General features: G+C 35.1%; 1 protein-coding gene across 2 annotated transcripts in view; it reads right to left on the bottom strand.

The window, feature by feature from the left end:
- LOC140170141 (glycerophosphodiester phosphodiesterase domain-containing protein 5-like) overlaps positions 1 to 16,682 on the bottom strand; it is a 126,791-nt gene that overhangs the window by 28,448 nt on the left and 81,661 nt on the right. For both annotated transcript variants that reach the window (XM_072193461.1, XM_072193462.1), the window contains exons 6-8: positions 16,039 to 16,137; positions 9,818 to 9,911; positions 6,598 to 6,746 (exon numbers count right to left, since the gene is read on the bottom strand). In XM_072193461.1, coding sequence (XP_072049562.1) covers positions 6,598 to 6,746; positions 9,818 to 9,911; positions 16,039 to 16,137 — 342 coding nt within the window. The remainder of the gene's footprint in view (positions 1 to 6,597; positions 6,747 to 9,817; positions 9,912 to 16,038; positions 16,138 to 16,682) is intronic.

Genomic DNA, 16,682 nt, shown 5'->3' with positions numbered 1-16,682 from the left:
GGGAGAACCCCCTCCGGGGTCATGTCATAGGTATACTGTGCCCAGTAGTCCTCTTTTTCTACTTGAAACGGATATTTCGGTGATTTTTTATTTTGCTTTAACCCTGCAAGTATCTGCAAAAGTGTTCATATAAATCTCCTTCAGTCTTGAAAGCTTAATTTTAGTTGCTTCCTTTTTACAAGCTCATACAAATTCATGTCATCAATGAGCAGGGGATGCTTGAATGACAGAGAATTTGCAACAATATCATGCAACATTTCAATGGTCATTTCTTCTTCATACTTTCGACTCTCCTGCGAGCTCCTCTCGGGAAAGGTAACTGGACATTAATTTGTCTGGCTGTGAAAAGGTTCTGTGCGTTATTGTCTTTGACTATTCTCATATCTTTCGAGACATTTGCTGGATCTATATAGTTTTTTGCCCATTTCTTCCCCATATCTTTTTTGCAAGTATAGTTGGGATGTGTGCTTTAATAATATGGGGTAGGCGTAATTAAAAAAATTATCTTACTCTTATATGCATCTTTTTGCAATGTAACAATCTTATGTTATTTTAATTTATTTTAGCCTAGCTAGTATGTGTATATTGGTAAAAACATTATGGCTATTATGTATATTTTAAAGTATACATGTTTGATGTTTTCTGTGTTGTATTTTAAGGGTTTGGTCACCCACCTTTGCACAGTATTTTTGTCGGACCTGAGAGCACATCAGACATACCAAATTGCATTTTGAATACGAGGAATGTCCTTCTGATATAAAATAATTTTGATTTTTTTTAAATTCGCGATACAATAAAAATTTTATTGTAAATTATGCATATTGAATTTTTTTATTTTTTGACATATTACAGTTAATTTAATAAATCTAATGATGTGTACTTAAAGTGTATGTAGCTGGGATGAAAAGCCGACCACTAATCAATTAATTAATGTTAATTGAAAAATTTGACCTTTCATAGTGAAGATATAGATTTTTCCCCAAAAGACCTTAGGTGTTTTGGTGAAAAATTCTATGTCTTCAATACGAAAGGTCAAATTTTCATATGGACGGCTTTTCATTCCAGCTACATACACTTTAAGTACATATCACTAGATTTATACAATTTACTTTTGAGATCTGTTAAATTTCAAAAATATCAATTTTTAATCATTTGCCATAAAATTTGTATTATATCATCATGATCGCAAATTTCAATATATGTCTGATGTGCTCTCAGGTCCACAAAAAATATGTGAAAACGTCGCTATTTGAACCCTTATGACTTATAAAAATATCGACATCTCACTATTAAACCCTAATTATGGCAACACCCATGTGGTTTGGAACAACACTGACCATTTATACAACTGATCAAATTTAATATGAAAGTAAATTTCATTTTTTTAAATGAAATTTACTTTAAACTTTCCTTGTGAAGGTTAAGTTTCATTCGCATCATTTAACTTAAGATGAGACTTGTGTTAAATTTCGAAAAAATAGGAAAATATCTGGCAACACTGTATAAACATATGTTTTCCCCAATCTTAAGTGTAAATTTTTCATAAGACCAAATATGTATCATTTCAACATGGTGAAGTTGATGTTTCACTTCCACATATTTTTAAGGAATGCATACCATGGTATTTTGGTATTTTTAAAACTTGTAAAAGTTCAAAATAACCACATCTCGCTATTTAACCCTAATTATGGTAACACCCATGTGGTTTGGAACAACACTGACCATTTATACAACTGATCAAATTTAATATGAAAGTAAATTTCTTTCTAATAAACTTTCAATTTCAACCTAAGGTGAAACTAGTGCTGAATTTTGAAAAAATAGGAAAATATCTGGCAACACTGTATAAACAGATGTTTTTCCCCAAGCTCAAATGTAAATTTTCATAAGACCGATGTATCATCTCAACATGATGAGGTCGATGTTTCATTTTCACATCTTTATTTTAGGAATGCATGCCATTGTATTTTGGCATTTTTTTAAGACTGAAAAATAGCTGAAAAAGCTGAAAAAAAGCTGAAAAAAGCTCAACATACGTTGAATTTTGAATTATGTGATAATATCTGGCAATACTGTATGGAAGGAAATATTTTCCGAACTCAAATTTAAAATTTAAATTCACATACTAAGTGTTCTTAGGTTAATTTTTAACCTTAATATTGCGTTCATTCCACAATCATTTTAAAGGTGTGTACTATTTTTAAGACTTGTAAAAAGCTGGAAATATCTAAATATTGTCATATTAAACGCCAGCTATGGCAACACCCATATGGCTTAGAATAACACTAACCATCCCAGATGATCAAATTGAATATGAAATTAACTTTCTTTCTAAAAAGATATGTTCCATATGAAGGTGAAGTTTCATTTTTATGTCTTTTAACTTACGGCGAGACTTGTGTTGAATTTTGAAAAAATAGGAAAATATCTGGCAACACTGTATAAACTGATGTTTACCCCCCCCCCGATCAAAATAACTTTTTCATAAGGCCAATGTATCATCTCAACATGACGAGGTCGATGTTTCTTTCTTTATTATAGAAATGCATTTTGGTATTTTTATAACCTTTAAAAAGTTGAAAATATCCACAAATCACAATAAAACCCCAATTATGGCAACACCCATGTGGTTTAGAACAACACTGACCATTATAACTGATCAAATTTGATATGAATAAAACTCTCTTTCTAATAAATGTTCCTTGAAAGGATGATGTTTCATTTTCACATCATTTAACTTAAGGTGAGATTTGTGTTGAATTTCGAAAAATAGGAAAATGTCTGGCAACACTGTATATACAGATGTGTTTTCCCCAAGCTCAAATGTAACTTTTTCATAAGACCAATGTATCATCTCAACATGCTGTGGTCGATGTTGAAATCGGAGCACTACCATATGGTTTATGAGCTTTACAAAGTTGGTATATTTTCATACTTTGAAAAATTGAAAAACACCCTATTTCAAATAAATGGTATAACCCACCCTGACATCTGGTGATTATTTTTATACTTTCAATGCGGCATCTAAGGTTTGACCTATTCATATCTTATAAAGAAAACAGTATGGGCGAGTTTCCCGACAGGAGTCTTATTAAGCCGTAGTCTTAAGGTGGCCTTGAGGCTACTAAGCCTAGCCCGCTCTCGAAGCCCGAGTCTTAACTCTAGCCGGATTTCTTCAACGCAAATTCATCCTAGTCTTAGTGGCCTTGTAGGCTTTACGCTTGACAGCCTCGTCCCTTTCTACCAGCGAGTTAATTGTATAGGCTGTTGGAGGTAGATGTACATAAGCTGTGGTCCTCACGGTTTACCGTACTAACAAGGTTGCCGTCTCATTATCGCAATGTTCCCGGCGCAAAGACTAGCCTGGACCCGCGGTCTTGTGCTTGGGCTTATACCGTACACAACTTGATGCAAGAATATTGTGTCTGTTTTTGTGTCTTTTATGTATTATTTTATTTCCACTTGACTTTTTGTGAGTCCAACTTGTATGAATGATACGTCTATGCTTTATACTCGTGATTTTTTCTTTGCATCCCAAAAAGGGTAAAACTGTAAGCCTAATGGAAAGGAATCTGTGATTCCCCTAATAAAAATTCCTTTAAAAGGAATAGGGCGAGCAAATGAAAAATTGTCAAGAGAAATGAAAGAATGAACCCTTCACAATTAAAAACAGGGAAAATATGATACAACATCGATTTCCAATGGAGGAATAACACAAAACGTATAAACAAAGTTAAAAGAGCTTTTAACTTTATACGTTTATGTTATTCCCCCATTGGAGGTTGTGTCATATTTTCCCTGATTTTAATCTTATCCATTGCTTATCCTTTGGTTCCCTGCTGGTCAGTTGGAATAGATTTTCCCTGTTTTTATATTAACCCTTCACATCATAACAGAAGACGTTTTATGTTAACATTTTATATAAAACATTGTTATAAATTTTTTGTAGATAATAGTTATTTAAAACATTTTCGTAATCATACCTAGAGTTTTTTATCATCAGATAGAAAGACTTCTTCTCTGGTGAGACAACAGGGCTGGGGTATCTTTCCATATCAAAGTTTCAAAATCTGTCATATCAATGTCCTCAATATGTTGTTTTGATACAACTTATGAGGGAAAGAGTTTGATTTTACAATATTTCGATATTATTTTTTAACTTTGTAACTTTATCATGATTAACATAACTGTATTTCAAAGTGTCAAACTATATCATTATTTTGTCCCAACAAATGTAATCCAGGGAATAAAATATTCATTTATATGTTTATTTATTTTATTCAAACTGGGCCATTTCTACTGGTGCTATACATACACGCAGGTCAGCGCTAGGCTGCACATGCATTCTAATAATTTGTCTATAATACATTATACAAGCATCAATATGTCACAAGATTTGAAAAGTAAATAGCCTATGTACACACTGAACATAATGCACATACAAGCTGTAAAGTACATACTGAAGCTATCAGTATAAAATGATATATATGACCTTCACGATGCTATTAATTTAGCCCAAAGATTAGGAAAACTAGCAAAACTGGAGAACTGGAACTGTTCAAATAAAAACATCTGCAAATCTTGCTGCAATTTCCAAATAGTATTTCTATTACTAAATAATTATTTTTGTTATTTCTTTTAATACAAACACATTACTGCCTATGATGACTTTATCGTATTACTTAAATATCAAAATCAAGTAATAATTACAAAACTCGCTGTAAACTATCACCTCTGTGGGTTTTTGGGTATATAACCAGCACAAATATTTTCTGCAAACACAGCATGAGAAAAAGTAGGTCAATAGTCAGTGAAATATAGGGCGGGTGCGGCTACGCCGCACCTCGCCCAAAAAGGAAAGCAACCAACGTGCTATCTACTGCTGATATCAGTAGTCTTCTCAGATCTCACATGAAGTTATCTGTTGGTACAATATTTATAATTATTTAAGTAGAAGATATAGCAATATTATATGCATCTTATCCGTAAATTCAGTTTTAATACTGCATGCATTATTGTTTCGTGTCAAATATTTGCTATATCTTTACCAATTTTGTCCTTCATCTATTGTATTAAATTGATGTCCAACCTGGTATAATATAGGCCCTCCAAAATAATATTGTAATAGGCCTACTTATGAAAAGTACGAGTATCAAACTATTAAGGCTTGGATAGGGACATCTGGTCTTCATGATGATGATGATGATGATGATGATGATGATGATGATGATGATGATGATGATGATGATGATGATGAAAGAATTTTTTTAAAAATTATATTCGTTGTTAAAAAAATCATCATTCAAAATGAGCAGGTCTTATGATAGCAACAGCTACTTGAAAAAAATTCAACTAACTCAAATGAACACTAAAATAAAATGCTGAAATGTTCAACTAAATCGAACAATTACTTACCCACAGTGGCGTAACTAGACATTTTCATTTGAGGGTGGGGTGGGGGAAAGCGGGGGAAAACATAATAAATGTGGGGCAGGCATCGTTCATGCTGTTTGGGTTTGTAAGGGGTGGAGTGGGTCTGAGGAGTTGTGGGATCTGCTTGGAATTTGTCCCCGGAACATTGGCTTAGATTTCTTTTTGACATGGGGGGGTGGGGGATTGAAAAAAAGGTACAAATGCCATATTTAAGCTATTAAAGCTGGTGACATATAGGCCAATGGTACAAAAGTGGGATAAATGCAATTTATTTAACCTTAAAAATTTAGTTTTTAAGGTTAAAATTACCAAATATGAGGTTAATTAATAACTCTCAGAAGTAGGCCTAATTTTCCTTTTTCCTGGGGGGGGTAATAGCTCCCCGCCCCCCCTAGTTACGCGACTGCTTACTCATGTTAATTGAAAGACTGTCAAAATATGAAAGATAAACTTTGTGTTACAATTTAAATAATTTGTAAATTGAAATAGACCAAGGCTTACGACCTAAGACCTGCTCTGAGGCAGGGCCAAGAAAAACCGCTGTAAGCCTGGTCTAACAGGCTTGTGTAGACTACGGCTACAGAAGACTGATTTCGAGAAATACAAATTTTACTGAAGCCTGGGGCTAATCCTACAAGCCTGGCCCACGGGCTAACGAAGCCTCGAGGCTATGGTAGCCGTGCTTCGGGAAATACGTTTTCAGTTAAGCCTGGTCTTACGACCTCTTAAGCCTTGAGGCTAGACAAGCCAATTGCTAAGCCACCCGTCGAGAAATTCGCCCTATATATATATTGTGTATATTAGTAACACTGGCTTCAAAACTTGACAAATTGACTGCTGAAAAATGCAAAAATTGTGAAAATAGGCCTAAAATTAAAATTTGGCCGTTACCATGGCAACGGGGATATTTTTCCCAAATTTATTTCATGTGTGTTTGTTTCAGGTCAAGGTCCATCAAATATGAAAGTTTAAAGGAAATCCATTTTTTGACCGTGGCAAACATTTTAAAAAAATTCTCCAAAATAACAGATAATGCCTCTTAAACTCTGTTTGGTAAGGTAAATGCTACTTGTCCTCAGTTTTGATGAATATGAAGATCCCAAATATCTGCACATCGGATCAGTATATTACATGAAAGGTATCTTTAATATCTGGAACACTAACCTCTTCTGCGCCACGATGAGCAAATATAAGTGGTTTCTCCGGCAACTTGTCATAATCAACAAAACAGGGTGAATTGATAAATACTGGTGCAATATAGAGTCCAGCTAAAAGAAGAAAATACCACAGTCCGATATCTCGTACTGGTAAACCTGCAAGAGAATGAAAACAGAATTATGAACCAAAGAATAGTGACGTAAACAACATAGAAATGTATATTAGGTTTTTGTTACAAAGTTTCAAAATAATATAATATAGTTAATTTGTACACCCAATATTATAGGTAGACTAGAATGCATCTTATAACATCCAGTAATTAGTATTCAGTCTTCCGGAGTACAGCACACTATGTTGTCCATAATTATTGTTTTCCATAGAGACTATGGGTCTTTTTATCTTTTCAGTTTCCGTAAGTCTATTGTTCAGATACGAAAACGCAAGTGATTCAGTAAGTTTACTGTAATCTGACTTCATTGTTAACTTTGAAGTACCAATCAGCTTATTTCAATAGAAGCAGATGCCTATGTCATTAAAAGCGGGAGAGACAAGACCGATGTTTTTAATGGTCGAGCGCCCTCTCGTCTTTGCATTGCTAAATTGGTCTATATTAATTTGACAAAATGTATGCCAATCCGAATGATAATGTCCACTTTTTTCTGTAAAAACGTTGCAAATAAGCCCTTAAATCACAAAAGGTCCGCTTATGAGCCTGTCGCGCCCCAATGCACTTGTGCAGGGCCACAGTGTCGCACTTCCCTCGTATCAATGTTTATCTCCCTATTTTGCTTCCTCCTGCCCCCCCCCCCCATGATCAGGCTCCCCACTCCCTCCCCGGTCCCTGCTCTCTCCTCTGGAGCTTTCTAGTCTTTCCGTCTATCCCTCTCCTCTCTTTCTTCCTCACCCCCTCCCACTCTCACGTGTTCTGTCTCAAGTATCTCCCTCCCTCCCCCTCCCTTGCAAAATGTATCAGTATGATCCATGACTGAAAATAAGCTCTGCAAAAATAAACATTTAAAATGAACCCGAGTCTTGCATATAGGCCCAACCAATTATCAGATTAGCTTGCCATTGGTACGAAATGAATAGAATACATTATCTTTGCTCCAATGCATTTTGTATTGCATTTCAATATAAAACATGATTACCAAATCACCACTTGTACGCGCCTCATTGGGAGATATTTGACTATTTCAGACGCTCGTTTCATCGCCAATATGAAAAACTTTTGCTTATAACTTGGCAACATGGTTAGTATATATTTCAATGCAAGACAATTTTTACGAGCCACTTACGTCTAGGCGTAAGTGCATATACACCAAACACAAGTCAATTGAAGCCGTACAATTTACCGCGAATTTAGGACCGTAAAATTTAGACTCTTCTTTTGTCTAGATTAGCACCCAACCGCACAACTCAAGGTTTTATGTAAAAAATCAATATAACTTACCAAAACGAAAACTGAAATACACGAGCTTCAAATTTTCAGTAACTAACAAAAGGCTAGAATAAAAGATTGGTCTCACCTGGGAGACTACCACTTCAGAATAACAATGACTTACAAAAACTATTACGGATACGGAAACAGAAACTGAAAAGATAAAACGACGGTATGCGTCGCCATGTTCACATGGGCCTGAAAATTGCTTGATTGGCGTAACATATAAAAAATAAAATAGGGCATGTAGGTATAGGTAGGTTTTGTTTTGCCAAAGACTTCTAACTCTTGCCTGTCTTCGAATAACTAACATGACTAGAGACGGTGATACACGCAGGATATTTTTATATGTGTAACGTCTTATGAAAGGAGGCGGTCAGAAACTGCTGAGGTCCATTTGAGAATATTTTTCATACCATTTTTACATTTATATAAATGACCTTTCTTTTTAATCCTTCAGAATTAATTAAAATTATGGTATCGGCAGTATTTAAGGTAGATATGATACTTGCTCCCAATTAATCAATATTTATGCCCAATATATGGGATATGTTCATGAACTAAATGAATCACAGAGTCGGGTAGCGTACGCATATTTTTTGTCCCAATAGGGTCTGGTAATCAAAGATATTTAAATTGTTTTAAAAAACAAACTACATTTTAACTTCTTAGTAGTGCACAGACCACACATTTCATAAATTAAACTTTCCGACGGAATAGCAGAAGTAGAATAAGGTTAAGTCAACAACTAAACTGTGCCCTTCAGAATCTATATAATCACCGGAGTATGTTACCGTTTCTTAAAAAGCTTAAAATGTCATAGTAAATTCAAAATGTTAAATCTCAATCTTTTATCGACTGTTTTCCTTCGAGATTCAAGTAGTACCGGATGATTGATGTAGTGTCCCGATGGGGAAGGAGGACGTGGATAGATATAGAAGACATTTTACATTAAATCAGAAAATAGTTTTGAAACTTTTTCACCGGATAAATCATTTAAATTAGGTCGCGAAGTTACACCGTTAATATGTTGTTTAAACACAGCGCTGATGATCCTATAGCAACCGTTGTTTAAACATTAACACAATTGTTTAAAATTTCACCTAACCTTTTCAACCCAAATTTTAAACAAATCGTGTCAATCTTTGAACAGCAGTTTTTGGTTTATACAGACTGTACCAAAATATTTTTTTGTCTGTTTGTTGGTATTTTTGAAAAGTGCGCTTCTTGCAAACCCAACATTGGATAACTTAAAATAACCAGAATGTATACTTTATACGTGATATTTATAAATCTGGTCCGTCTAAGTTAATCCAATAGTGTGTTTGGAAGATACAGGCATTTGAAAAACACATGCACACAAAAAAGAAACAAACAAAGCAGACGGAGAACAGATGAAGAACGATAAACTGTATTTGTTTTTAAACAATATACCATAAATACTCGATAGTTAGCATATATTCTTACTCTCGAGCGCTTTTGAAAACATGAAATTGTACCAAAGTCCGGCGCTTTACCAACTAAACTAATGGGGTTGAGACACAAATGTGCAGGTTTACTCATATCGATGATTTGCTCAAAACCCTTTACACTTTTGTAGGTGGGGCACTTCATGTTTGCATGTTTTAAAAGCGCCCGATAGCAAGCACATATGCTAACTATCGAGTTTTTACGGTAATTGATTAACAATGTACACTGTTAAAAATTTTAAAACAGGGAAGAAACCTGTCCGTTGAGTACAATTCTTTGCCATTTAAGTAATCAGGAAGATTGTTGACCAATATTTACCTCTCTTTTTAAGTGTTCCTAGTCCACCAGCTACGTACCAACTTAACGCTGTTAATGTGACTATACCAAAAAGATGTAAGAATGGTCCCGTAAACTATTGAGAGAGAAGAAGTTTGTTAATGTGTAGCTTTTTCTAATCAATGTAAAATGTACGCCATACCATAAATCGCTGTGATCACCAAATTTGCCGAATATCATCCTACTGTAAACGGTCCGTATTAGAGTCGCCCGGCAGCAACTTTAAAACAATAAACGGCTGGTAGAGAACACTAAAGATTGTTATAGCCTCCACTTGAGTATATTAAAAGGAACATTAAAACACTTCAGTGCCTTTGCTCCATGGTATTTCTCACTACATACAATATATATAATTATAAACCATGCATAATGATATTTTGTGTCTCATATTCAATATTTAGCACGGGTTGTAGTAATCTGTTATTCGGCGTTATGCACAACTCGTAACGATGAGGCCTGAACGTATTCAAAATCCACATTTTTGTAACAGAAACTATATCAGTTTTGATATAAAATTGGAAAAATTGAGCCCATATTCATTGGATATTGGACGAGAGTCGAGTCCAAGTATTTTACAACTCATAGCGAGGCCAATAAATTTTGGGCGTAAAGCATCCAATTTAGTCATTATTATGTGTTGTATCCAATTTTTCAAACACTTGGATTCATCAAAACACAATAATGATAATAATAATTATGCTTTACAAGAACTGCCACAGAACTCACAATACGACGTAACTGAAACGTTTCATTCAAACTTAGTCATTCTGTATTATTTTTGGCAGTGTAAAGCAAAACTACCAAATTCAATTTAATTATTAACATTATTATAACCCAATCAAGCAAATGAGGACAATGTCGTAAAGGTTAATAGTTATGAGCTGATTTACTATTCAAATCATTAAAATAATGATAATAAATGTGACCTGCTACCACGAAATGAGCGTGAAGTCGCAAGTTGGTAATTTCGAAACGTCCTGACTGACTGAGTTGATGTTCTTTGTTTGTACAAGCCAGTAGGCTCTTTTGGTTTTGTTAGGGTAAATGGGGGGTGTGTTTGACATTTTGCGGTATATCTTGTTGTTGTTGTTATTTTGAAACTTTTGTTGTTGTTAGGACAGGGGTTCTTAATACAGGTCATCCGGCCTTCCGAGAACCTCCTCATTCAATGTATGTGTTTAATTGTTGTGCTGTTATATTTTATATTTGAATGAAATAAAAGATGAATGAATGAAATAAAAAGATGAATGAATGAGTAGTATACATGTCCTTAGTAAATGGCCCATTGTGTCCTTATTCACAAAGGCCACACAGCCATACTACTAACTTGAACAGGTGCGTATTAAACAAAGAATATCTGTAAGAACATCAAAGCAGTACTAGTCGTGGCGTCTCGAAATTACCAAATTGCGACTTTATGCTTATTTCGTGGTAGCAGGTCACAAATAATGTTCTGTATTGTTGAAGTATTGACGAAGTTGAAGTCAGAAAAAGCAGAAAAATTACATTTTCATGTAAAACTTTTTTTGTCTTTAATACACAGCTTTCAGCCTAACCACTGACTTGCACATATATGCGACTAACAAAGGTGCAAAAACAGAATTTTTATGTCATGTTGCTCATGATTTTCTGAATGAGCAAATCGCTGAATAAACAATTAAAGCTGATTATTAATTCTTTATCCTGATTCAAAGACTGAAAACTGCCATTTTACGAAACTATATTCACATTTTGCTCGATCAAGTTACACACGTATTGGGCTACTCCAGTTGAACTACTTTCACCCCGTATGGAAGACATGACCTTAATCTCACACACAGGAGTGTAGATTTCAAATTGAGTACTAGTCACCTATTCAGGTAACCCCATTTCCCTGTGTGGAAGATTGAGGTCATGTCTTCCATGTGGGTGTATGAATTTCAAACGGTATAGCACACTGGCAAGCTCCTTCGACTGCTTCAATATCAATGTAGATTCTTAGACAACTCTCTTGTCAGGAAGATTAATAAAAGTCATTCATCGCAGTCTGTCTAAGATACACGTAGTTCAATGCCAATGATTTCTGGCAACAATTCAAGGAAGGTTTCCTCGTGCACCTGCCTGATACCTCTATAGATGTCTTCACTTCAAAGACACAAGGGATTGGCATTCCTTGTTCCAAAATAATACAGCGCTAAATATTCAAGGTTAACCCTTAACAAGGGGCGGGGCGTTGCCATACTTTCCGATTCGAAAAAAATACAGCACTCAATTTTTCAGATTAAAAAACAATATTATCAACTTCTGCCAAATGGAACACAACTCAATCCTAATTATTCATTTATTACTATCTACCAATAAAAGTTAAATTTCACGATTTGGCCAAATTTAAGAATTAAGGGCCAACCAAAAACGTGAATATTTTAAGGTGTTTGTACGAAGTCTAATTTCTTAGGGTGTTTGACTTGTACGAAGTCTAATTTCAATTTATGTATTCTAAATTTTGGAAGACTTGATTCATTCTTATAACCAACCATTTAATTAAAGTAAAACAAAAATGTGAAAATTAGAGCAAAATATCGGCATATAAATACAAATTTTGAATGCTTAGATTTGTTCCAAGTCTTTGATTTTTGTAAGCAGATTGTCAGAAAACATGTCAAATATGCATGTTTTGGGCCCTTTTTCCAAAAAAATAGTAAAATAGTGGACTTTTCCCTTTATCTACAGCAGTTAGTTCTAAATGATTAGGATTGAGCTATGTTTCATTGAACGTGATAATATTTTTAAACCCCCAATATCACCTTATCCGGAGGTATAGAGCACTGTAGAGTGGTTGATCAAGTTTCAAGGGTTGTGGAGGTTTTTAAGGCCAAGCGATAGTTAGTCTGGCTCTTACAAAATAATATTGACTTTAAACTTAATATTTAGGTTAGATATTATATGGGTAGTTGGTACTAATGTTGGTATCAATGGGTAGAAGACACATAGCTATACATAGAACATGATGGGGATGGCATATAATTCCAGGGGCTGGTAAAACGTGTTACAAAATACCTTCGTTAGGCAAGGGTTAAAAAGAAACATACTACCACGAAATGAGAGTAAAGTCGCAAGTTGGTGGTTTCGAAACATCATGGCTGACTGAGTTGATGTTCTTTGTTTACCGCGTACCTGTACAGAAGTATTTTCTTCCCGGGGGGGGGGGGGGCACTTCCATAACAGATATGCATCATGTGCCTCAGGATAGACCCCTTTTTCAAACCGGCTTGTACCCAATGACCCCCCTTTTTGTGTTATGGTCCTACCTATTACCCAATGACCCCTTTAAAAAAATTCATGTACTCAATGACCCCCTTTGTTCTATTTCCTGCTACCCAATGACCCCCCTTTTTAATTCCCAAATTTAGGTGGTATTTGTGTTCTCCTCCAGAAATAATGAGATTTCTCAAATTTCCAAGGTGTCAAGTTGTTTTTTCGCAGTTTGGCACTCATTTATGTGTACTTAATGATACTCTTTTGGCAATCCTGTACCCAATGACTCCCATTTTACAATTTGTTACCCCAATGACCATCCTTTTTTCAAACTTTCATACCGAATGACCCCATTTTTTTTAGGTTGTGTACTGAATGACCCCATATTTTTGTAATTGTACATTTGACCTGAATGCCCCCTACTTTTATCATGGCCGAGGCACATCCCTGCCATTTCAGATAGGGAGTGCCCCCCCCCCCCTCCCGGGATTTTCTTCGTGAATGGCCCATCATGCCCATTGTATCCCCTACAAATGACATACAGACATACAATTGGCTTGAACAGGTGCATGTGAAAGAAAGAACACCAACGCAGTAACCATCTCGAAACTGCCAACTTGCGCCTTCAAGCTCATTTCGTGTGCAGATCACATATGCATTATGATGAGCTTGATTGTTCCAATTGTGCGAAAAAAAATCATGTTTTTTATTAATATTGATTGCATATGCACTCTTCAAACGATATACTCATTTTAGATAGAAACTTGCCAAATTTGACAAGGGGAATTATCCAGATGAGGACATAACAATTCTTTTCAAAATAAAACGGATATTCTCATCAAAATGACAATAAACTCATCAAATTTGAAAAGCTTGTCTTGTCCTTTGAAACAATGATTAGATGCTTGTCAAAAATGACCCAACTTTTCAAATTTCAGAAGTTTGTCTTGTCAAAATTGACCAATAAAAAAAATGAATAGTTTGTCTTGCAAGAGGGTGACTTAACAGAAACTTGTCAAAATGAAATGGGTAATCCTATCACACTGAGTTGGAGATCTTGTCAATTTGAATAGTTACTTGTTAAAAAAAAAGGAAACTATTCATTTTGATAAGAATGTTAAATGTGATAATGTACCTAGTCAAAATGAACAATATCTCATCAATACGAATAGTTCCGGGACCAAACTAAATTAGTAGGGATTCTCTATTGACAAAATAAATATAGTACGAAATTAGAGTGTAGAGTTAAAATATTACTCTGGTGCTGCATTTTACTGACATAACATCGAGTACAGTGTATCTTCTCATCATACCCACAACAGTCCATGAACACGTTAGCAAGGTTTCAATTACAAAGGTAATATCATACATCTAGGAAATTGGTTTTTATCTTAATTTACATAATCGGTGTCAGCCTCGTGTTTCCTTTTACGTAAAACTTGGCTTTTATCATGATTCATGACATTGACGATGTTTTACTTGACATTGTAGAATGTGTAAAACAGGATTATTTCTGCTCGAGCGTGCATCTCTGCTACGAAATATTATTTAGCAGTAATTGTTTGTAGTGTTTAAGGAAAATACGGCAATGATTTTGAATAGTGGACATTTTGAAATTCAAAATGGCTGCCGAATGTTATTGTGGTCTAATGATGCTTCCTTGACCCTGAAAACATGGGTGTAGGTACCAAAAGCAAACGTTAATGAGCTTCACAGACTGAGTGTTGGTCCAAAATAGTGTTTTTTGATGTCAGATTTCAAAATGGCCGCCACCATACCAAGATGGCCGCCAAAATATGAAAAACACATTTTTTGATAAATATATGATGTACTGAATATGGCAAAAATGTGGTTCAGAAGAATCTACCCTAAAAGCCCACTCAATTACACAAGGGAATATGCTATTCACTCAAACACGGTAGTGAACATATATAAAGTAGTTCACCAATGCTTAGGGTTAGCTGCCAGCGGACATGTCTCATGGCATATCACAATAAATTATATTAAATATGATTAAATCAAACTTTGACTCACTTTACAAGTGAAGACGTTTACAACAAATTCAATGATATTCTAATCATTGATGCCAATTTGAAACTTGGCATTTTATCTGTCAAAAGGGCTTACACATGTCTCGCCGTAACTCGTACCGTGTGTTAACCTAGGCAGCTTTAAGGTGGTACTATACACCCTTTGATAAATTTGTGACTAATTTTGCATTTTTACACTGGTAACAAAAGTTTTGTATCTTATAGGGGCAAGGAAATCCAGTTACTGCACTTGAATTTCAGTGACTCAAGACAAGCGGTACGTTATTTACGATAAAATTACCTTTGATTCAACAACATTTCTTAACATATATAATGAACTACTTGTCTTGAATCACTGACATTTCAGTGAAGTAATTGGATTCCTTGCCCCTATAATAAACATAACTTTTGTTACCAGTGTGTTGAGAAAAATGCAAAATTAGTCACAAAATTTATCAGGGGGTGTACTACCACCTTAAGGTTACACAGAGAAGTCTTTAAAAGATACTCTCCTTGTCAATAACGTTACCGTTAAGATCCCGAAACTATTCGTTTGAATGAGATATACTGTTCAATTTCAACAAATGAGAATAAAGTCACAAGTTAGTAGCTTCAAGACGCCCATGCTAGTGCGTTTACAGTGCTTTTTGTTCCTTATGCACCTGTTCAAGCCAGTTGTCTGATGTACTATGTGAATGGCCACAATGGGTCATTCTCGAAGGCCATACAACTGGTTTGTGTAGGTGCGCGACAAACAAACATCAACTCAGTCAGCCAGGATGTCTTGAAACTACCAACTTGCGAGTTTGCGCTCATTTCGTGGTAGCAGGTAACATATAATATATCGCCCTTGAACATGCTCAAAACAAAACTGCCAAGAGGTTACATTGGAGGTTTTATTTTATACATGTTCAGGGCCAATGACAAAATTCAACTTACATGTAACGATTGCCTGAAGAAATGCCACAGGAATGGAAACACTAAAATCGTCAATACTATAAGGCCCACCGATACCGACAACGATAATAAAATACCAATCTGAAAAAATAAGAACAGTGGTACATAAATGTTTAAAGAGCGGCAACAAAGGTAGTATTGCATCTGCAATGGAGTTGGTTATTCTGCCCTGGAGTATAACCCCCCATGTTAACATCATTATTTATTCAGTAGAGAATACAGGGGAAGAGGTAAACCCATCACCAGGTACCTGCATACTCAGCATGGCCGGTTGGATGGTTTCTGGAATTGTTTTCCTTACATTATGAATCAACATAAAAATAATATCACTTTTATGAAAAGAGCAAGCCCAGATCTTGCAAATGTTAGGCCAAAAGCTTGTTTTTAACTATCATTTTTACACAGTTTATATAGCTATAAAAAATTGCATATTGTACAGGGAACCATGTACAAAGGAATAGGAGGCTTATTTGATTTATTGAGGTGATGTAAGCTGCATGCCACAGTGGTTTCTGGAGGATATTCCTTCATACATGAGAACTCTCTTGCATGTTTCTATAATATCAGATACTGTGCAAAAATGTTAATGTGTATGTTCGGATTGGCTATAGAATACTAAGACAGAC

The sequence above is a fragment of the Amphiura filiformis genome, chromosome 14 (assembly GCF_039555335.1).
Source record: "Amphiura filiformis chromosome 14, Afil_fr2py, whole genome shotgun sequence".
Classification (NCBI taxonomy): Eukaryota; Metazoa; Echinodermata; class Ophiuroidea; order Amphilepidida; family Amphiuridae; genus Amphiura; species Amphiura filiformis.
This window is presented reverse-complemented; position numbering and strand designations above follow the sequence as displayed.